General features: G+C 39.7%; 1 protein-coding gene across 5 annotated transcripts in view; it reads right to left on the reverse strand.

Moving 5' to 3' along the window:
• OSBPL1A (oxysterol binding protein like 1A) overlaps positions 1 to 24,754 on the reverse strand; it is a 212,555-nt gene that overhangs the window by 137,005 nt on the left and 50,796 nt on the right. For 3 of the 5 annotated variants that reach the window (XM_070452756.1, XM_070452754.1, XM_070452755.1), the window contains 6 exons: positions 14,992 to 15,053; positions 14,846 to 14,890; positions 13,923 to 13,996; positions 13,745 to 13,808; positions 7,839 to 7,937; positions 5,883 to 6,005 (listed from right to left, as the gene is read on the reverse strand). In XM_070452756.1, the coding sequence (XP_070308857.1) occupies positions 5,883 to 6,005; positions 7,839 to 7,937; positions 13,745 to 13,808; positions 13,923 to 13,996; positions 14,846 to 14,890; positions 14,992 to 15,053 (467 nt within the window). Of the gene's footprint in view, positions 1 to 5,346; positions 5,456 to 5,882; positions 6,006 to 7,838; positions 7,938 to 13,744; positions 13,809 to 13,922; positions 13,997 to 14,845; positions 14,891 to 14,991; positions 15,054 to 24,754 lie in introns of those variants that run through there. The other 2 variants (XM_020870427.2, XM_020870419.2) reach the window with 2 other exon arrangements.

Genomic DNA, 24,754 nt, shown 5'->3' on the forward strand with positions numbered 1-24,754 from the left:
TTTCCCAACTTGGAGCCAGTCTGCTGTCCTACGTCCAGTTCTAACTGTTGCCTCTTGACCTTCACACAGATTTCTCAGGAGACAGGTAAGCTGGCTTGGTATTCGCATCTCTTTAAGAATTTTCCACAGTTTGTTGTGACCCACACAGTCAGAGGCTTTGGTGTAGTCAGTAAAGCAGAGGTACATGTTTTTCGGAAACTCTCTTGCTCTTCTGATGACCCGATGGATGTTGGCAATTTGATCTCTGGATCCTCTGTCTTTCCGGAATCCAGCTTGAACATCTGAAGTTCATGGTTCGTATACTGTTGAAGCCTGGCCTGGAGAGTTTTGGGCATTACTCTGCTAGCGTGTGAGATGAGTGTAGCTGTGCGGCGGCTTGAGCATTCTTTGGCATCACCTTTCTTTGGGCTTCCCTGGTGGCTCAGATGGTAAAGCATCTGCCTGCAGTGTGGGAGCCCAGGGTTCAATTCCTGGGTTGGGAAGATCCCCTGGAGAAGGAAATGGCAAGCCACTCCAGTACCCTCGCCTGGAAAATCGCATGGACATAGAAACCTGGTAGGCTACAGTCCATGGTGTTGCAAAGAGTCGGACATGACTGAGAAACTTTACTTTCACTTCTTTGGGATTGGAATGAAAACTGACCTTGTCAGTCCTGTGGCCACTGCCAAGTTTTCCAAATTTGCTGGCATTTTGAGTGCAGCATTTTCACAGCATCATCTTTTAGCATTTGAAATAGTTCAGCTGAAATTCCATCACCGCCACTAGCTTTGTTCATAGTTATGCTTCCTAAGGCCCACTTGACTTCGCATTCCAGGATGTCTGGCTCTAGGCGAGTGATTACATCATTGTGGTTATCTCGGTCAAAAAGATCTTCTTTGTACAGTTCTACTGTGTATTCTTGTCATCACTTATTATTATCTTCTGCTTCTGTTACGTCCATATCATTTCTGTCCTTTATTGTGCCCATCTCTGCATGAAATGTTCCCTTGATATCTGTAATTTTCCTGAAGAGATCTTTAGTCCTTCCCATTCTATTGTTTTCCTCTATTTCTTTGCATTGATCACTGAGGAAGACTTTCTTATCTCTCCTTGCTATTCTTTGGAACTCTGCATTCAAATGGGTGTATCTTTCCTCTTCTCCTTTGCCTTTTGCTTCTCTTTTCTCAACTATTTGTAAGGTCTCCTAGACAACCATTTTGCCTTTCTGCGTATCTTTTTCTTGGGGATGGTCTCGATCCCTGCCTCCTGTACAATGTCAGGAACCTCCATCCATAGTTCTTCAGGCATTCTATCAGATCTAACCCCTTGAATCTATTTCTCACTTCCACTGTATAATCGTAAGGGGTTTAATTTAGATCATACCTGAATGCTCTAGTGGTTTTCCCTACTTTCTTTAAGTCTGAATTTAGCAATAGGAGTTCATGATCTGAGCCACAGTTACCTCCCGGTCTTGTTTTTGCTGACTGTATAGAGTTTCTCTGACTTTGGTTGCAAAGAAAATAATCAATCTGATTTTGATGTTGACCATCTGGTGATGTCCATGTGTAGAATATTCTCTTGTGTTGTTGGAAGAGGGTGTTTGCTATGACCAGTGTGTTCCCTTGGCAAAGCTGTATTATCCTTTGCCCTGCTTCATTCTGTTCTCCAATGCCAAATTTGCCTGTTACTCCAGGTGTTTCTTGACTTCCTACTTTTGCATTCCAGTCCCCTATAATGAAAAGGACATCTTTTTTGGGTGTTAGTTCTAGAAGGTCTTATAGGTCTTCATAGAACCTATCAACTTCAGCTTCATCAGCATTACTGGTTGGAGCACAGACTTGGAATACTGACACTGAATGGTTTGCCTTGGAAATGAACAGACACCATTCTGTCGTTTTTGAGACTGCATCCAAGTACCACCTTTAGCTTGCAAGATGGTGGAGAGAAGGACATGTGCTCATCTTCTCTTGTGAGAACTCCAAAATTACAACTCACTGCTGAACAACTGTTGACAGAAGAATGTTGGATCCCACCAAAAAAAAGAACCCAAGTCCAAGGGCAAAGGAGAAGCCCCAGAAAGACAGTAGGAAGAGCAAAACTACATTTAGAATCAAACCCCATACCTGCCAGAAATGCTCAGAGGGCTCAAACAAAACCTTGTGCACATCAGGAGACCCCACAGAGCCAGAACTGCCTTTGAGTGTTAGAGTGTCTCCAGCGGGGGTACAGGTCAGAAACGGCCTGCAACAGGGGCAGGGGCTCTGGGTGCAGCAGACCTGGGTATGACATAAGCCCTCTTGGAGGAGGTCGCTACTAACCCCACCACAGAGCCACCAGAACTTATGCAGGACTGGGGAAACAGACTCCTGGAGGGCACAAACAAAACCTTGTGTGCACCAGGACCCAGGAGAAAGGAGCAATGACCCCATAAGAGATTGACCCAGACTTGCCCGTGAGTGTCCAGGAGTCTCCAGCAGAGGTGTGGGTCAGCAGTGGCCTGCTGCAGGGTTCAGGGCACTGAGTGCAGCAGTGCATGCTTGGGAAATTTTGAAGGAGGTCACCATTATCTTCATTACCTCCACCACAGTTTGGCCTCAGGTGAAACGACAGGGAGGGAACATAGCCCTGCCCATCAACAGAAAATTAGATTAAAGATTTATGGAGCATGGCCCCACTCACCAGAACAAGACCCAGTTTTCCCCTCAGTCAGTCTCTCCCATCAGGGAGCTTCCATAAGCCTCTTATCTTTCTCCATCAGAGGCCAGAGAAAATGAAAACCACAATCACAGAAAACTAACCAAACTGATCACATGGACCACAGCACTGTCTAACTCAATGAAACTATGAGCCATGCCATGTAGGGCCATCCAAGACGGACTGGTGATGGTGGAGAGTTCTGACAAAATGTGGTCCACTGGAGAAGGGAATGGCAAACCACTTCAGTATTCTTGCCTTCAGAACCCCACGAACAGTATGAAAAGGCAAAAAGACAGGACACTCAAAGATGTTCGGTAGGTGCCCAATGCTACTGGAGAACAGTGGGAAAATAACTCCAGAAAGAATGAAGAGACAGAGCCAAAGTGAAAACAACACCCAGTTGTGGATGTGACTGGTGATGGAAGTCAAAGTTTGATGCTGTAAAGAACAATACTGCATAGGAACCTGGAATGTTAGGTTCATGAATCAAGGTAAATTGGAAGTGGTCAAATAGGAGATGGCAAGAGTGAACATCAACATTTTAAGAATCAGTGAACTAAAATGAACTGGAATGGGTGAATTTTAACTCAGATGACCATTATGTCTACTACTGTGGGCAAGAATCCCTTAGAAGAAATGGAGTACCCCTCATAGTCAACAAAAGAGTCCAAAACGCTGAACACTTGAAATGTGGCTAATTAAAATAAGGAACTAGGACTTCCCTGGTGGCTCAGTGGTAAAGAAGCCACCTGCCAATGCAGGAGACACAGGTTAGATTCCAGGTCAAGGTAAGATCCCACATGTCATGGAGCAACTAAGCCCATGCGCCAGTATGTTCAGCTTGTGCTTTGAAGACCACGAACTGCAACTACTGAAGCCCATGCGCCCTAGAGCCTGTGCTCTGCAGTGAGAGAAGCCACCACAATGAGAAGCTGGTGCACTGCAACTGGATAGTAGCTCCCGCTTGCTACAAGTACAGCAATGAAGACCCAGCACAGCTCCGAAAATTAAATTAAAAAAAAAAAGTTACTGGATTTTTCATTTAATTCATTTAAATGTAAATAGTCATATGTTTCTAGTAGCAATCATACTAGACAGTAAAGTTCTATACCAACACTTGCTTGAATTTCTCTTCCAGTTTTTATTTCTGAACTATTTTCAAGATGCCATGAAGGCAACAACTGTAAGGCCAATACAATATTTTTATGATTTGTCTTACAGCTTTTCTCCCTGTAGGCCAAACCTCAAGACAGTGACAGACTGAGGGCTAAGACAAAATGTTTTAAGTTTCTGAAGACCCCTCATTGAAGAGGTATAATGGGACCAAGAGCATCCTATGACATAGTCACTCTGTGGACACTCCCCTAATCCCCCAATTTCTTATAAGTCTACTTGTTCAAAAGCATGTTGAGGCAATGAGGTTAATTATATGTTAATTCAGGTAATTTCAGAACATTCCAGTTCGAGAGTTCCTCATTTCCTTTAGGAAGTCTATAGACATCTAGAATAGATCTATTTCACAAATTGGTCCCAGTATTTCTCTGCAACCTAAGAGTACAAGGACTGAGGGTGTTCTGGAGCAGGTCTACCACAAGCTATAATTCAGGCTCATGTCAGATTTTACCTTTTCTGACCAACCTCCAGAAACTAAGACAGAGTGAAGATTCTCAGAATTAGCATTCCACTTCTGCTAGAAAAAGGTATGTGTAAACCTGCAAAACCTCAAGTACTTAACAGTGGCTCAAACTCTCATTGACTTCAGGTGCTATAAAATCCAGAAGGCAAAAATCTCATGACTTTAAAGTTAACATAAGAACACAATATTCAACTAAGAAATAAAAGGTAGAGTTGTGCTTGATAACTCCAAAATTTGAAAAGCTAAAGAAGAAACATTTCTTCAAGAAAGTTTTTTTTAATGATATGCAACTTAGTATGCTTATATTTTACCTGTAGCTTCCATTAAAAAGGTCTTAAAATTACCATAATCCTGGGAAAGAAGTTGTCGTGCCTTGTAAGCCCTTCCAGGTTTTATTAGTTACCCTTTTGTTGAGGGTACATAAATAGAGAAGGAGTTCTTTTCATTTAAGGAACACTGATTAAAAGTTAAAATATTTAGCACAGTTTTATTTTTTACTTGTCTAACATGACTTTGAGTACAGATATTTAAACCTTCTTTATTTATTTGAACAGTTTTAATGTTATTTAGACGTTCTGCTACATGTTACTTTTGCACAGTTCACCGATCTGAAAATTATGTTTATGGTTGTCATGTTACATATTCAGCTTTAAAAGAGAAGGGGTGCTGGTAAGGTAACAGTCAACTTCTGGGGAATGTCTTCAACAAACATCGAAGGGCTCACATTTTTTCATGTTCCATAATAAGATTAGGGATTCAAAATACCTGAATCTCTTATTTTAAGTTGATAGATCTTTAAGTCAATAAAACTCCTTAGAAATTAGTAAACTTAAATTCACTAAAATTGTTGATGTAGAAACATTCAAATTCTGCAATAAATTCATTTCATTTTAAAAAAAGATTAAATTTAGTAGGCAAATTCACATGTTCTAATTATTTAAATCAAAACACATTATCCTTTTATAGTTCTAATTCTTCCAAACCCATTCATTTAAAAGGTATAGCCACAAAACTGATGCCAAGAAAAAAGGTACCTATTTCATTTCAATTACGTATGTTGGTATGTCTCTATGGATGAGGCATTGATGTTACTTCAGATGAGGGCCTCTCCATTCATCACTGATGCTTTAACCTTACCTCTAATCAAGGAAGTTAGAGATTACACCTGCTTTTAAATGAAACTACAGACCAGGGAAGGTATCACTATGGTTGCATTATTTAAACTCTGAAATATACAGTGAAGTCATAAAGGGCAGTAAGGCAAGCAGTGCATGCCTCCCCTCCTGGCGGCAGCTTTCAAAGAAAATGACAGTCTGATCACAGCATAAACATTTTAACCAAAAAAGATATACATAGGCACAAGCCTATCATTACAGCCTATTTACAGATATTTGATAGTTATTACATAAGAGAGACAATATAAGTAGCAGAAGAATATTACAAAAAGAGTAATACTATTTGCATTGTGGACAGAAATCTTAATTTTTAAACCTCATGTTAAGAAAAATATTCTTAGTAAAACCTGAGTGATAGAGCTAGCTGTACAGGTCAAGTTACCTTTTCCACCTACCTCTAAGGATTCCTTCAAGTCTACAGCAGAAACTGCATCATCCTCTTCGTCATCAGTCATTTGGTCTTGGGAACAATAGTGCGTGCTGTAAGCAGAATGCTCTTCTATTGCTTCCAGCCAGTCCTGAGATAGTCCAATGATTTAATTAAGTGAAATACACTTTTAACTAGAAACACATATTATGACAACAATCTGAAAAGCATAAAATTTACATGGAGAAAAAAAGTATCATGGCTTCAAAAAAAAAAAAAAAAAAAAAAAGCAAAGCAAAATACACCCAACAACAAAGTAACGATGAAAAGAAAAAGAAAGTAACGATGCAGGTCTCTTGTTCATGACATGTCTGGATAAAAATTTTCCCAATCCTTTAAAAAACATCATCTGTAAGTTTTCGTATTCATTCATATTAATACTGAAACACATTACAAAAACAGAACAATGGGTGGAGTATTTTTCACTTAAGAATTATAGGTTCGCAACTCTGTTGAATAAGTTGTTGCATAATAATACAACTAGCAACAATTTACTAAGCTGCCATAGGCACAAGAAACTCGGATCATTTTAAGAGAGCCAAAAATAGCCTTGTTTTAACTTGTACTGTTTTAAAAAAATCAGTGATTTACAAAATGATGGAATGTTTGCCCTAAAAATACCTAACTTCTATCTCATTTCTCAGGATGAAATCTTACCCTTTTACGAAACGTTACGGCAGACATGGTTTGGACTGCTTAGTGTTCTCTGCAAGGCAAAAGTTAATCATTCTGGAAAACACATTTTTTAATTTTTATTTTATATATTTATTTTTGGCTGCATAGGCTTTTTCTCCAGCAGCAGAGCACGGGGGTACTCTCCAGCTGTGGGAGGGCCTCTCGTGGTGGCGGCTTCTCTTGTTGCAGAGCACAGGCTCTAGGGAACATGGGCTCAGTAGCTAAGGCTCCTGGGCTTCAGAGCACAGGCTCAGCAGGTGTTACATAGGATCCTCCTAGACCAGGGATCGAACCCATGTCCCCCGCACTGGTAAGCAGATTCTTATACACTACACTACTTAGGGAAAAGGGAAAGTTGCTCAGTCATGTCTGACTCTTTGCAACCCCATGGACTATACAGTCCATGGAATTCTCCAGGCCAAAAATCCTGAAGTGGGTAGCTGTTCTCTTCTCCATGGGATCTTCCCAGCCCCGGGATTGAACCCAGGCCTCCCACATTGCAGGCGGATTCTTTACCAGCTAAGCCACCAGGGAAGCCCAACAATATTGGAGTGGACAGCCTATCCCTTCTCCAGCAGATCTTCCCAGCCCAGGAATCAAACCGGGGTCTCCTGCATTGCAGGCAGATTCTTTACCAACTGAGCTATCAGGGAAGCCCACTACTTAGGGAAGCCCCTGGAAGACAGATCCTTTTAACTCCTTACATAATTTATAAAAAACAAGGTAAGTTTACAATACTGCCTTGATCTAAAGGAATATGGAGTCTCCATTAAATAACTACACAATGCATTTTTGTCACATCAATCCCAATTTTCTTGCTTGCCGCTATCATTCAAATTACCAGAGAGAGAGGCTGAATCTACAGTGTAATAAATCAGAACACCTGGGCTGGAGCCAGGCTCTGTCACTCGCCAGTTGCATGACTGTAAGAGGGCACTTCAACCTCACTGTCTTCAGTTTCCTCACCTATAAACTCAGGGGCGGACTGAATAATCATTTAGGCTTTTTTCTAAAACCACTAAGGGCCCCTTACTTTCACAGAAGGAAAATCTTAAAAAAAGAGAAAATACCTGCAGGTATATGTTGATATGGAATTAATTCATAAGTCAAATTTCAAAAGTTTTGTTATTATCACTCCCATTAAAAAGGCATAATCAACAAGAGGGCAGATGTTAATATTGAGCCTATTTGATATTCTTTATGTCCTTAAACATTGCTTTATGAAAGACAAATAAATCCATAAAATTACCTCTCTTGTCTGCTGAAGGCTGTTCTTGGGAACCCTGAAGCTATGAACAGTGTCATCGAAGCATTTAATAAAGAAGAGGCAGCTATCAGTGGATTTTACCTTGGATATAAAGAAGTCAGTAAGACAATACTATTCATGCCCGTAAAACAGAACCCTTAAATGATCTACACATAAAATCAACACTATTAACATGACAATAATACCCAAGTAAACATTTAAAATACTGAGAAAAAAGTGATAATGTTGGGAGTACCAAATGCACTGTAGCTTATCTACACCAAGTCTGGCTTTCATATGCTTCATTACTCAAAGTAAATACTAATAATATACACTAGGTATATAGTTTTTCCCTTATCCTATTAAATATTTAACATAGCATGCACTTGGGCTATAAAGTCCTTTAAATAGCAGAGCTCCAGTTTCTAACTCATGCCACTCTCCTGAACCTTTTGTTTGACGTGAGTATAGAAAATAAACTGCGTGTAAAAGCATGAGGAGTAGAAAAGGAAGAGCTGGAGTCTGAAAGAGGGCTGGCCGACGCGATGGGAGAGCACATCACCTTGCAACCGAGTCCAGCTTCCCAAGTGGCTCAGGTGGTAAAGAATCACCTGCAATGCAGGAGACCCAGGTTCGATCCCTGGGTTGGGAAGATACTCTGGAGAAGGGAATGGCAGTCCACTCCAGTATTCTGGCCTGGAGAGTCCCACGGACAGAGGAGTCTGGTGGGCTACAGTTCAGAGGGTAGCAAAGACTCGGACACAACTGAGTGACTAACACTTCCGATCCCCAAGACAGTTCACCTGAAAGTAGCACATCCCGGGGGGAGACAAAACAGCAGTAGGGTGTACTTGGATAACAGTCTGTCTTTGGAAATTAAAAAAGCAAAGCTGGGCAGCCACAAATACTAGAGACAGTAGGGGAGTCTCCCAAAGGAAAGAGCAAGACGGGATTCCCCAACTCTGCTAACATCTCTTACTGATGTGTAGAAAATAGATTCCAAGCAGTCACTGGACACCATCCTAGCTGAATGCAGACCAGAGCTGCTGTAGGAGAAACAGAGCTTACAATCCAAACCTAGCCACGAAAGTGACCTGAAACAATGGAATAACCTTCAATGGAGAAAAATAATAGGATCCAGGATCTCTAGAACTTAACATTAGTGATACAATCCAAAAAAGTGTACCACAAGCTCAAAAGAAATCTAATTAAAAGGCAAAAAATGTCAGAATGGTTAACAGGGACCCAAAAATACACTATCTACAAGAGTTCTACAGAAAATAAATATATAGGTAGGTTGAAAGTAGATACAAAAAGAGATATTATGCAAACAGTAACCATAAAAAGGGCTGAAAGGTTATATTAATATCAAACAGAATAGATTTCAAAACAAAATGCATTATTACAGGAGATAAAGATGGCCACCACATAATGATAAAAGGGTCAATTAATCAGGAAGAGAACAATCATAAATATGTGTGTGATCAATAACAGAAATAAATAATGCTACAGATATATTTGGAGCTTAAACACCATTCTCTCAGCAATTGACACAATGAAAAAAAAAGTCAGCAAGACACAAAACATCTAAACAACAATATCAACTATCATGACTGAATGTTTATAGGACATGCCAACAAGAGCAAAATACACGTTATTCTCTACTGCATTCTCCACAATAATCCATATTAGAGTCATCAAGCAAGTCTCAATAAATTTGACAAGATGGAAATCATATAGAATATGTGCAATGACCAAAATGAAACTATAAGTCAAAAACACAATCATGAAAACTCCAATTATTTGGGAATTTAACAACACACTCCCAAACATCCATTGGTTCAAAGAAGAAATCACAACAGGAATTAGAATATATTTTGAATTGTATGGTAATTTGAATAATCTAAGCTTCAACCTTAAGAAACTACAAAATAGAGCAAATTAAGCCCAAAACACAGAGAAATTCTTTAAAACAAACGAAAATCAAAGAAATAGCAAAAGCATGAGAAAAATTTCAATGAAATCAAGAGAATGAAATCAATCACTTGGAAAAATAAAAGTGACAAAGTGCTAGGAAGATTGATCTTTGAAAAAAAGAGAAGACATAAATTACCAATATAAAAAGTGAAAGAGTGTACAACATTATCTATCACACAGACATTAAAAACACAAGGGAATAATATTACCCTAAGTTTTATAGCCAAAAGAAAATGGACAAATTCCTTGAAAGGCAAAAATTACAAACACCAACCCAGAAGAAATAGCCCTATAGCATATATTCATGTTTAGCCCTATAGCAACTGAACAAGTCAAATTTGTAATGACAGTCCTCTCCCCATACACACACACACACAAGCATCCTGGCCCATGTGACTGCACAGGCAAATTCTAGTGAGTATTTAAGGAAGCAGTAACCTAATCCTATGCAAACTCTTCTGGAAAACTGAAAAGGAACATTCTAGTTCATTATGTGAGACCAGATAATACCACAGGAGAAATACAAACACCACGGGAGAAATATAAACAAATATTCATCATGAACAAAAAAGCAAAAATTCTTAACAAAGTATTTATGAACAATATATTAAAATGGTAATATATCACAACCTCCTGAGATTTGTCCCAGAAGTGTAAGATTGATTTTAACACCCTAAAGTCTATCAATATAATCATATTAACAAAATGAGTAAAACTATATGAGCATTTTGAAGATATGGGAAAAGCATTTAATAAAGTTTAACAGATTTTCATAATGAGGACTCTCAGTTAGCTAGGAAAGGAAAAAGAACTTACTCAACCAGATTAAGGGCTTTATATGTTGAAGCCCTAATCCCCAGTGAAACTACATTTGGAGATAGGGCTTTTATAAGGTTTTATAAAGGGTAATTAAGGTAAAATGAGATCATAAGGGTGGGACCCTAGCCCAGTATGACTGATGTCCTTACAAGGAGAGAAAGAGGAAGCAGGGATGCCTGCACACAGAGGAACAGGCATGTGAGGACAGAGCAAGAAGGCTGCCACCTACAAGCCAAGGAGAAATGCCTCAGGAGAAACAGATGCCTCAATGTCAGAGCTAAAACTATAAAATTCTTATAAGAAAACATGGGAAGAAAGCTTCATGGCACTGGACTTGGAAGTGGTTTCCTGGATGTGATATCAACAGTCCAAGTGACAAAAGAAAAAAAACATAAATTAGACTACACAAAAAATGAACACGTCTATGCAAAGAACATTATTAGCAGAGTGAAAAGACAACCTATGAAATTGTAGAAAATATTGCAAATATTTAAATAAAAAAATAAGTATCTAAAAAAATAAAATGTCCCTGATATGGAGATAATATCTAGAATATACAAAAAACTACAACTCAACACCAACAAGGAAACAAAAGACCTGATTAAAAAATGGGCAAGAGAACTAAACAGGCATTTCTCCAAAGACAACATACATGCGGTCAATAGTACATGAAAAGATGGTCAATATCACTAGTAATCAAGGCAATGAAAATCAAACTATAGTTAGATACCATTTCACACCTACTAGAATGGCAAAGAAACAAAACCCTCTGAAATGAGTGTTGCAGTGAGGATGTGGAGAAAGTGGAGCACTGTTGATATGAATGTAAAATGGTGCAGGTGCTATGGAAAACAGTATGCAAGTTCCCTAAAAAACTAAAAACAGAATCACCATATGCCCCACCAATTCCACACTGAGGTTTACATCCAAAAGAAATGCAAGCAGGACCTTGATGAGACATTTTCACACTCATGTTTATAGCAGCATTATTCACAACAGCCAAAAGGTAGAAACAATTCAAACATCCATTAATAGAGGAACAGATAATGTGGTCTATACGTAACAGTAGAATATTATTCAGCCTTAAGAAAAGAAATCCTGTCACATGCTATAACATGGATGAACCTTAAGGACATTATGCTAAGTGAAATAAACCTGACAAGTACTGTATAATTCCACTCAGGTGAGACATCTAAAGCAGTCAAAGCATAGAAACAAAGTAGAATGGTGGTTGCCGGGGGGGTGGGGGTATGGGAAATAGAGAGGTGCTATTACACGTGTATCAAGTTTCAGTTCTGCAAGATGAGAAAGTTCTAGAGATCTGCCGGACAACAAAGTGAATACAGTTAACACTGCTGCTGCTGCTGAGTCGCTCAGTCGTGTCCCACTCTCTGCGACCCCATGGACTGTAGCCTGCCAGGCTCCTCTGTCCATGGGGTTTCTCCAGGCAGTGGGTTGCTACTAGAGTGGGTTGCCATGCCCTCCTCCAGGGGATCTTCCCAATCCAGGAATTGAACCCAGGTCTCCCACATTGCAGGCGGTTTCTTTATCAGCTGAGCTACCAGGGAAGCCCCATAAATGCAGGCTTTAAACAGATGTTTATAGAAGAAGCAAAAACTATAAACAAGGTGAGGCATAACATAGCAGGATCTAAGCAATTCTAAAGAAATTAAAGATCAGGAAATTTTAAAAGGATCAGGGGAACAACTTCTGTAATTTTTTGTTTAAAGGTAGACAAGAATGAGAAAAAACAACAACCAAAAAAAGAAAGAGAAAGAACCCAATTGAGGAAAAACCTTGGAGTTCAGTAAATGAATCAAAAGCTGGAACAGATGAGAACGGCTGGGAGGCACCAACAAAAGGGAAGATTAGATGGCTGAGGCTAGACGGCACTTCCCTGGCCCCCTGGTCCAATGCAAGGGAGAAAGAGGTGTAGGACACTAAGGGACCAGGTATGTAAGGAGGCTGGACTGCAGGGGCGGGGGACCAAGCCCGTGACACCTCTAGGGTGTGCTGCTGGTCCCCCAGCAGTGTTCACACAGAAAGGTGGGTGCTGGGGTTTTTGTTGCTTTTTTGTTTTGTTTTGTTTTTAAATGGTGCTATCAGTTTATTTTTGGCTGTGCAGCATGTGGGATCTTAGTTACCCGACCAGGGATCGAACCCACACCCTGTGCAGTAAAAGTACTGGAAATGCAGAGTCTTAGCCACTGGACCACGCAGGGAAGTCCTGAGTCCTATGCTTTAAAAAAAGGGTGCACCGCTGTGGCATGCTGACAACCCTAAAGAAACTGAAGCAGCAAGCTAACAAGAGTGTCCAGGCTCCAGTGTTAGACTAATCTCCATGGAGGAAAAACTCTTTCTCCTGGCTGGTAAAAGTAAAACAGCCAGATGGGATTATAGAGAACCTAAACATCCTGATTTTGATATAGGCTTTAAATTTAACCACCAGAAAAAGTTTCATTATCCCGATGTACCCATGTTCAAAGATACACATACATGCACATATACAGATATCTACGTGCATACACATGTGTAAATATATACACATATATATATACATACACATACAAAATGGTAAACGTTCTGTATAAATGTTTTTGGATCATGCTTCTCTTATCCCACAATACACAGACTTTTTAAAAAAGCTGATTATAGTTTTTAAATGGAATTCCACAACTTTACTTATTCTCAAGTAAAAATATATGCAGTCATCCCTCAGTATCTGTGGGCAACAGATATACCAAAATCTACAGAAGTGCAAGGCCCTTACATAAAATGGCATAGTATCTGCACACAACTCTGGCTTGCTTTAAATCACCTCCAGATTATTTATAATACCTATTACAATGTAAACACTACATAAATAGTTGCTGGTACATGGCAAATTCAAGTTTGCTTTTTGGAACTTTCTGGAATTTATTTTTTTTTCCTGTATGGTTTCGATCCACGGGTGGGGGAATCAGCAGATGCAGAAGTCACAAATAGGGAGGGCCAAACTGCACACATGCTTTCCACCCCCAAGATTTTACAAAGCAGCTCATTCCAATGACTGGACGCAATCACTCGCAGGACTGAGTTCACAGTTTAAGCGAAAGATGCGTGCGTCATCCTACCGTGCACACCGCTTGAGTTAGGTGTTTGCATCCTTGGCGATAAGTATTATGGACTGCATCAGGCCTTCAAAATAAATATAAATCATCAAGGCAAAAGGAAAAGAAATTAGTGAAAAGTTTTAATCACTCAAAATGTAGGTGCTGAAACTCAAGAAGTATTAAAGATCATAATACTTACTGCTTCCTATACCATGAGAGGACTCCATGTTCTAACACTACCCAGAATAACCTCCAGCCAAAAAACCTTGAACTCTAAGGGAAAAATAACAAAGATTTTTCCAAGCTGATACATCTAGATTCAAATACTTGACTGATAAAAAGTAATTAAGTTATGATAGTTCTATCTGAGTCTTTCATCTTGACAGTACCACTGCACACTCAAAAATGATCAAAAGTTAACTGGAAACTGAGTGCAGAAATGAAAACATACCCTACAGAGTGACAGGAACAGAAGCAATGCCATACTGGTAAGATCAACAACAAACACGGTTTATAGTTCTGACAATACTGTGCTAGAATATTTATAGAAAAATGTATCAGTGGCGGGCTTCAAAGACAATTTCCTCAAAGTTCTGAAAGAGCTTATAAAAAAAGAAAATTATCCTAAATTTTATACACTACAGACATGTACATAAATATATAGAAGGAGCACTTTCAAATGCAAAAGCAACTATGTGCTCCAAAATAGTTAATTCTAGAAAATAACTGAACTCTAAAACGCAAAGAAATTTTTACAACCAGAAAGATTTTACATGTGTGCTCTGTGGCAATTTAAATATTAAATTCCTCCTGAGTCTTCTACAGATCAATGTTCATAACAAAAATGATAGTGTAATCCTATGCTTAAAAAAAAAAAAAATCCCTCCACTTTGCTCTGTACAAACTTGGCCACCTAACAGTGTCAGACCAACACAAGAGACAGTTAATTGCTACAATCACTGGATGCCTGATGAAGTCCAGCAGTATAATAATGGTTTACATTATAAGATCAAATAATTACTAAATCACATACTTCAGAAAATGATGAAAACAAATTTTAACAAGAGATCACCTAAGAAATCTTTCTTCCAGAATTATAATTAAAAATTCATTCCAACCTACCTTCCAAAGAGGACCTTCATATCGTTTCAAAGCTTTGTATACGATCTATTAAAAAAAAAAACATGTTTTTGTTAAAAGCACATCTAGGTGTTTCAAGAACTCAAAATTTTTTTTTACATATATAAATGCAATCCATTACCACATACCTTATTACCAACAAGAACATGTTTCATTTCAGCACTCTGGGCAAGATCAAGAGGCTTCTGATCTGTGTAAAATACAAGGAAGAAGGCCATCAAGTGCTTAATTCTACTATAAAACTGATGCTGCTATGATAGCATGTAGTAATCTTTCCTGTTTCATCAACTACGCCCCAAATCACCTACCTGAAGTTGCCATGTCAATTCTTTACAGCCTCTTTTTCAGTAACTATTAAGCCAGCAAATCAAACTAAACTCTGAACACTCTGGATAAGTTCTGTGATCATTCAGGCTTTCTTGCTGAAAGTCAATCTGTCAGTTTCCTAAGGTTGTTTTAACAAATTATCCCTGCAATGCAGGAGATCTAAGAGACATGAGTTCGACCCCTGGGTGGGAAGATCCCCTGGAGGAGGGCACAGCAACCCACTCCGATATTCTTGCCTGGACAGAGGAGCCTGGCAGGCTACAGTCCGTAGGGTCGGACAGAGTCGGACACAACTGAAGCAACTTAGCATGCATGTTGTGGGTTTAAACAATACAAATGATTCCCTTACAGCTGGAGAGGTCATGAATCCACACTCAGTTTCACTGGGCCAATAACCAGGTTACTGGAGGGGCTGCCATCCTCTGGAGACTCTTGGGGAACATCTCTTCCTTTGCCTTTTCCAGAGGTTGCCTACATCCCCTTGATTCATGGTCCCTCCCTCCACCTTCAAAGTGCATCATTCCAACCTCTGTTTAGATTTTTTCTCTCTCAATATTCTGATCCTCCTGCCTCCTCCCCAAAAGGAAGGACCCTCATGATTACACTGGGCCCACCTGGAGAATTCAAGATTCTCTCATTACCTCCAGATACTCAACTAACCACATCACTGGGGGAGCATTATTCAGCTCATCACAGCTGCTCTTAAGCTATCTCACTGGAGAACAGGTGGCAGAGACAACTCACAGACTAAGTCTGTGATGGTCCACAATTGAGGGCAGAAGGAAAAAGGGACCACAGAGAATGAAACCATAAGATGTCACGGTAACTTCTCCACTTACACACACAAGCACTCTGTGTTTGGCCAAATGACAAAAACAGAATTTGTGGGTGAATTATTTAACGAGTTCTGAAGTAAGCAGAACACTATGTGAAGGATGCAAACTAAACAATCATCTCATACCCTCAAGAGTTTCCAATTCCTAGAGAAACAAAAGTGAAAGTTAGTTGCTCAGTCGAGTTCAATTCTTTGCGATCCCATGGACTATAACTCACCAGGCTGCTCTGTTCATGGAATTCTCCAGGCAAGAATACTGTAGAGGGTAGCTATTCCCATCTCCAGAGGATCATCCCCAACGAGGGACTGAACCCAGGTCTCCTGCATTGCAGGCAGATCCTTTACCATCTGAGCCACAAGGGAAGCTCAGAGAAACAAAAGATATTTACAATTAAAAAAACAAAAAAACCCAGGTCTTTGAAGAAATAACCTATCAGACTGGAACTCTATTTACACAGGAAGTGACACATTCTATCAAATAAACTTTTTATAAATACCAATCACCTGGTATGTATAGGACAATTTTTTGTAAAATTGTCTAATGAGTCTATTATGTGACAATATTTCAGGCACTGGGGATTCAGTAGTGAACAGGACAGAAAAAAAAATTGGGGGGGGGGATGTGATATAGAAAAAGGGAAAGACAGACAAATTAATAAAATAGGATACAGCAAATAATAACACAAGCCATGACAAACCCAGACAGCATACTTAAAAGCAGAGACATCACTTTGCTGACAAAGGTCTGTAAACTCAAAGCTATGGTTTTTCCAGGTGTCAAGTATGGCTGTGAGAGTTGAACTATAAAGAAGGCTAAGTGTCGAAGAACTGACGCTTTTGAACTCTGGTGCTGGAGAAGACTCTTGAGAGTCCCTTGGACAGCAAGGAGATCAAACCAATCAATCCTTAAGGAAATCAATCCTGAATATTCATTGGAAGGAGTGACGCTGAAGCTCCAACACTTTGGCCACCTGATGCGAAGAGCCAACTGACTGGAAAGACTGATGCTGGGAAAGACTGAGGGCAGGAGGAGGCGGCGGCCGAGGAGGATGAGATGGTTGGATGGCATCACTGACTCAATGGACATGAGTTTGAGCAAACTCCAGGAGACAGTGAAGGTGAGAGGAGCCTGGAGTGCTGCACATCATCAGGCGGCAAAGAGTCAGACACAACTCAGCAACTAAACAACCACCACCCAGGCTATGCCAACATTTTTAAGTGAATGTTCTGAAAAAGAATGACTGAGATGCCACTCCAGATTGGAGACTAGAAGACTGATGGGGAAAGTCTTTCTGAGGGAGGATGTTGAAACTGAAAGGGTCCAGCCTCATGAGAAAACAGGGGAAAGACCCTGCAAGCAGAGACAACTACTGATGCAAAGGCCCTGAGGTAGAACAGTTAGGTGGGCAAGAGAGGCAGAGGGAAAGAGAAGTCACATCCTGTAAGGGCTTGCTGGGAGGTCAGACCTTGGTGAACCAGTACAAGGACTCTGGGTTTTATCCTAAATATGATGGAAAGCCACAGAAAGGCTTTGGGTAAAAGAATAACATGATCTGACTTATGTTTCAAACTCTGTCAAAGTGTGTTTAAAGAACTTTTCAAGAATATTTCGGGAAATGTGGACTTTAGCTATTTGATGATTTTTGAGAAATTATAAAATTATTAATAGGATAATGCCATCATGGCTATTTTTTAATAGCTCTATTGAGAGACTTCACACACCATACAATTTACTCATTTAGAGTGTACAATTCAATGGTTTTTAGTATATTCACAGAGTTGTGTAACTATCACATGATTCTTTTTTTTCTTTCACATGATTCTTTTTTAAAGGAGACCATATCTTATACAAAAGAATTTAAGTATTTATAGACAAAATAATATGACACCTGGTGAGTGGATTATTAATAATGCCTGAGAGAGGATAATTTGTACATCAATTATACTTTTAAGCTCTGATAATTTCTGTAATAATAAAAAAAATCACTACAGTGCCTGTGTGGGAAAAGCTTGTAAATGTGGGCAAGAGAAAAGCAAGGATACAAGTTACAAAGCAATAGCAAAGGTCCAGGTAAAAGATACTGGTCACATACAAACAGCTCATGCAGCTCAACATTTAATAAAAAAAAAAAAAGCCCAGTCAAAAAATGGGTGGAAGATCTAAATAGACATTTCTCATAGGACAAGAGGCACATGAAAAGATGTTCAAAATCAGAGAAATGAAAATGAAAACTATAAGATATCTCACACTGGTCAGAATGGCCATTATCATCAAAAATCTACAAACAATAAATGATGGAGAGGGAGTAGAGAAAAAGGAACCATCCTACACTGTTGGTGAGAATATAAGTTTGTGCAGTCACTATGGAGAACAATACAGAAGTTCTTTTAAAAACTAAAAACAGGAAAAAAAAAAAAACCCCAAAACTAAAAACAGACCTACCATATGATCCAGCAATCCCACTCCCGGGCATGTATCTGGATAAAATCTGTAACTCAAAAAGATACATGCATCCCAATGTTCACTGCGGCCCTATTTACAATAGCCAGGACATGGAAGCAACCTAAATGTCCATCATCAGAGGAATGGATAAAGACGTGGTACATATATACAATGGAATACTACTCAGCCACAAATAAAGAATAAAATAATGCCATTTGCAGTGACATGGATGGTCCTAGAGCTTGTTATACTGAGTGAAGTAAGTCAAAGAAAGACAAAAATCATATGACATTGCTTATTAAAAAAAAATGGTACAAATGAACTTATAAAACAGAAAGAGTCACATCTATAGAAAACAAATTTATGGTGACCAAGGGGGAAAGCAAGGAGGGATAAACTGGGGGACTGGGATGGACATACTCACATTGCTGTATATAGCTAACTAATAATCCACTGTAAATCACAGGGAACTCTACTCAATACTCTAATGACCTGTATGAGAAAAGAATCTAAAAATGGGTGGATACATGGGTATGTATACCTGATTCACTTCACTGTAGAGCAGAAGCTAAAACATTACAGATCAACCATACTACAATAAAAATTGATTTTAAAAAAGAGACACTGGTGACTTGAACTAGAGAGTTAGTAGCAAAATGGAGACATCAGTAGGTATGGAGAAAAGTACATGGGTTTGAGATTTATTTTTGAGGTAGATTTATCAGACTGCTGATGGATAAAAGTTAGACTGGCCACAGATTACTTTCTTGGTAGGGAAAAAACTTTTTAAAATGTTAACAGAGCAACTGATAATCACTTTAGGTTTTCTAGCCAGCACATACGAGGATGTCTTATGGAAAGCTCTGGCAACTTGTTATTTTTATTCTATCTATAGTGCACTATTGAGAAACTATTCCTTTAGATAGAGAGGAGGACAATGTGATTTCTTTCACAGAATTCTGTCCTAACACCAGAAACAAATTCTGAACTCCTGCCAACCAGTTGAAATTCCATACGGAGCCCTCATTTCCGGATTCAATGTCCACAGTACCAACCACATCATGAGAATTTAATAAAATGTTTTTTGAGCTGAATGAAATAGCCTTCTTTCCTGGTTGAGCACCATAACCAGCTGTTTCAGGATCACATCACCTCTTATCAACCACAACATAATAAAGTAAAAAAAAAACCACTGATCCTGTTTTTTAAATTTTTGCATGATACAGACTTGGCCCTTAATGGGAAAACCAAATACAAATGTCAACACGCCTCAAAGACTGCAATCTCAGTTAGGGGCCAGCAGCATTTTCACTAAGAACCTAAGAAAATTAAAGCCATTTGGAAAAACAGTCAAGGAAAGACTGTCAAGGAAAATCCTCAACAAAGAATAGTACAGGGAAACATTACCAGCTAGTAAAACCTTAGAAAAACAAATATTGAAAATGCAACACTGGTGAAGGAAGGTGACAGATGAGGCCCTGAGTACAGAAAACACACACAGTCCGTTCTTCAAGTGGATGAGAAAGGGGTAACAGAACAATGGAAGAGGAATGGATGCTTGATGAAGGGTACAGAGGTTAAGTGATTAGCAAGCTGAGGGCTCACATCCTGAGTACACTCTCACATCACCTTTTCTGCTCAAAACCGTCCACACCGGACAGCAGGGCCGAGCCTCTGGCTACTGTCTGGGGTCACCGCTCTCCCTGATGAGCCCCGCTCGAGGCACCCAGGCAGCCCTCTTTCTCAAATATGCCAAGTGCCCACCTACCCCGAGCTCTCACACTGGCCTCTCCTTTGCTTTCACTGCTCCTTTGCTCGAATCCCTCACCAGGTTCCCCCCCGTCCTTGGCCTGGCTCTCTTCTCAAGGTCACTTCAGAGCGACCTTCCCTTCCCTCTCTGCTTAAAGCAACAGCCCCACTGACTCACCCTCTCTTCCATTCGGCCTGCTTTATTTTTCCGCACATCACTGCCTGGCATTGTACATATTTTTCGCTTTGCCTGTCTCCTCCCACCAGAACACAAGCTCCAAGAGCGTGGAGACAGTCAGATTTTGCTCACTTTTTGGTCACCAGTAACTACAACAGCAGAGACTCGGCATGTGTTGCATAAATGTGCCACAGATACACTAGTGGAGGACAGAATCACATATGCCCCAACTACTGCCTAAGCTTAGTGGTTTTAGAAGAACTCAAAGAGGAGGACCAACAAGTCTGACTTAAAACATCTTTGTTTTAAAAGACTTGGAAAATCTAGTCATACAAAATATAGAAATTACCATTGTTCTTTATCACTGAAGGTTTGGTGGCATGGAGCACGTTATATTATATCCACACAAAATACTATGCAGAAGGCAAGCTATGAAAACCATGCTTCCAAGGACAATATGGAAAACCATCGATGCATAACATAAGTAGGATTTTAATATGTCAACTCTATTTACAAGCCATAAAAAAGAATGGTAGGTACTTTCTTAGGTGTTTGCCGGCCTGTACTTCTCACCATCCTCTGGACATCTTCTGCCCTTTCCACACCCCCGGGGGAAGACCCTAGGCAACAGCTCCTGTTGACTGTACCAATGGCAGACACTTCACACAAGGCGCCATCACACTGTCTCCCACTTAAAACTGAGGTTATGGTGGGAATGCAAACTAATACAGCCGCTATGGAAACAGTGTGGAGATTCCTTAAAACCTGGAAATAGAACTGCCATATGACCCAGCAATCCCACTTCTGGGCATACACACCGAGGAAACCAGATCTGAAAGAGACACGTGCACCCCAATGTTCATCGCAGCACTGTTTATCATAGCCAGGACATGGAAGCAACCTAGATGCCCATCAGCAGATGAATGGATAAGGAAGCTGTGGTACATATACACCATGGAATATTACTCAGCCATTAAAAAGAATTCATTTGAATCAGTTCTAATGAGATGGATGAAACTGGAGCCCCTTATACAGAGTGAAGTAAGCCAGAAAGATAAAGACCATTACAGTATACTAACACATATATATGGAATTTAGAAAGATGGTAACGATAACCCTATATGCAAAACAGAAAAAGAGACACAGATGTATAGAACAGACTTTTGGACTCTGTGGGAGAAGGCGAGGGTGGGATGTTTCAAGAGAACAACATCGAAACATGTATATTATCTAGGGTGAAACAGATCACCAGCCCAGGTTGGATGCATGAGACAAGTGCTCAGGGCTGGTGCACTGGGAAGACCCAGAGGGATCGGGTGGAGAGGGAGGTGGGAGGGGGGATTGGGATGGGGAATACCTGTATATCCATGGCTGATTCATGTCAATGTACGACAAAAACCACTACAATATTGTAAAGTAATTAGCCTCCAACTAATAAAAATAAAATAAAATAAAATAAAATGGGAAAATGTGGGGGGAAAAAAAAAAAACCTGAGGTTAATGGATAACGATCTGCTAAATGTAGCTACGGGGCAGCCATCTTCCCTCATGTATGCTGGAAAACAAGAGAGCTCATCTGCTAAGAGACAGAAATGAGGGACCACACAGTGAAGAGACACATATACATACAGTGATTGGCAGCCCTCTTGAGGCCTAACAGCATCCTGTTTCCTGATTCCATCCCCTCTGATGGTGAACAGCATTTCCTTTTTTGAAATAGAGAGAGATACCTCTGTATTCTCATATTAGTATATGATCCTTCTTTTGCTTACACTCTCGAGTTGATATCTATTATTGAAAATTTTAAAACTCTAGTCTACCATAGAACAGCAACTAAAACCTAAATCTTTGGATGTTTGGGTAGAAGTGATTATACTTTTTCAGTGCCTTCATTTTCCTCATTTTGGCCACAAAAGAAGAAGCATGTTTTGCAACTTTAAAAAATGCTCAAAAATAGGTATGAGAATAAATTCGAATGGTATATAATATGCCAAAATACCCGAGGCTATATTGGAGTAATTTATGTTCTTTCTCTATTTTTAAAACTTCCTAAAATGTGGACACTATTACTCTTATGGTAGTAGAATAAGAAAAACTTTTTTTTAATAAAAAAATGTTTAAAAAACTTATTTTTTCTTACTCTTATGGTAAGAAAAAATACTTTCTCAGAAAGCACCATCTTAACTTTTATAAAGAACACATTAACATCTTTTAACGGGCATGCTGAACTTTCCAAATATCTGTATCCACCTTCCATTCCTTTTAGAAGTTTACCCTTCAATCATTCTGTAAACTGCTGCTGCTGCTAAGTCGCTTCAGTCGTGTCCGACTCTGTGCGACCCCACAGATGGCAGCCCACCAGGCTCCGCCGTCCCTGGGATTCTCCAGGCAAGAACACTGGAGTGGGTTGCCATTTCCTTCTCCAATGCAGGAAAGTGAAAAGTGAAAGGCAAGTCACTCAGTCGTGTCTGACTCTTCACAACCCCATGGACTGCAGCCTACCAGGCTCCTCGGTCCAAGGGATTTTCCAGGCCAAGAGTACTGGAGTGGGTTGCCATTGCCTTCTCCACAGTAAACTGCTACTAACTTTCAAAGGTAATCATGATGATTCTTACCCACTTCCAGCTTTATTATTTTGTTTTCATATTCTTGATGACACAAATTGGTAGTATCATCATTCTCAAGCGTGTATTTCCACTTATATTATAGGAATGTACCCATAAAGTGCTTTTTTAAAAATTTTTTTCTTTTTATTTGTCTATTTATTTGGTTGCACTGGGTCTTAGCTGCAGCATGTGGACTCTTAGCTGTGGCATGCAGGATCTAATTCCCCATCCAGGGATGGGAACTGGGCCCCCTGCAATGGGACCACAGAGTCTGAGCCACTAGACCACCAAGGAAGTCCCCCATAAAGTGCTTTTACGTGTTCAGTATGGTGTTAATATTGAAATAATGGCGTATCTATTATTCTACAACCTTTCTTTGCTCATTGTTTTATTTATCCACATTGATATAAGTAGCCCCTGTTCTATCGATTTTAGTATTACTGCAAGTATTAAAGCAAACCCCAGCTGATTTGAGCTGTTAGGCTTATGTCCACCTTTTTAATTTAGATAGAGCTGAAATACACATCATGGTACATACTCCCTGTATTTATGTGAATGCACTTTTTTCATGGAAATGAATTTTAAGTTCTATACCTCTATATGGATCTTTTAGTAATGTGATTTTCGCCATCTGTGTATCTTTGGTGAAATGGCTGAAACTTTTTAGAATTGGGTTATCTTCCTCTTAAGAGTTATAAAGGTTCTGTACATAACCTAGATAGAGGTTCACTGTTGTATATGCTTTGCCAATATTTCCTTCCATAAAATAACTTGCATTTTGATAACAGTGCCTTTTGAAGAGGAAAATGTTCTAATTTTGACAAAGTCCAATTTATCAACATTTTATCATTCATACTTGTGTCATATTTAAGAAATCTTTGCAAAACCCAAGATAACTAAGATTTTCTCCTGCATTTTGTTCTACAGTTTTATGTTTTTAACTCTTATGTTCATTTCTTTGATCCATGTAGATTCTAACATTTACACATGATCCCCAAATTTGTATCTCCACCCAGACCCCACCCCCCTAGACTCAAAGTTCTTTTTCCAACTCTATCATGTGGATTACGTAATTGTATTTCAAAATTGTAATGTCTTAAAAACCGAGCCCCTAATTCTTAGCAACTGTTCGCCTGCCCCTCCTACAGTCCTCGCCTTCTCAGGACTGTAAATTCCAGCCCTCCAGGTCCACAGAAGGGGATGTGCAGCAGCCCTGCTGGGCTGTCCCCCACTGAATACCCAAGACACGCTATGCAGCTTCTCTTGCGGTCACCCGACGCTGCCACTGACACTGTCCTGGGTGTCTAAGTCTATCCTTCTCATTTGAGAGCTCCACATTTACAAACTTGCCTACTGTTAAAATTTACTTTAATCGCCAATCAATACTCCTGGCAATTTTCTGGCCATTCACAGACACATCCAGATTAATAAAAAATTTGAGTCTTCTGCCCACCTCTCCATGTTTCTACCCATCATGAACCCTGTACATTTGTCATCTTACTGCCTGTTTTTCATACACAAACCAGGTGTCTTCAAAGGCTGATTAAATAAACTTTTTTTTTTTTAAAGAGAAAAAAACTTGAGTCTTCTAATGCATTAGTTCCCTGAAGTGGAAAGGCTGATGCTCTGCCCTCTTGTCTCAGCTCTCAGACTGTAAACAAGAGTCCTCGTCACAGTCTACCTAGGGTCGCATTTTTCACCTTTCTTGCTTCTTGTTTCTGGTGATTTCACTGTTGAAACTGCCCCCCAAGCA

The sequence above is a fragment of the Odocoileus virginianus genome, chromosome 22 (assembly GCF_023699985.2).
Source record: "Odocoileus virginianus isolate 20LAN1187 ecotype Illinois chromosome 22, Ovbor_1.2, whole genome shotgun sequence".
Lineage (NCBI taxonomy): Eukaryota > Metazoa > Chordata > Mammalia > Artiodactyla > Cervidae > Odocoileus > Odocoileus virginianus.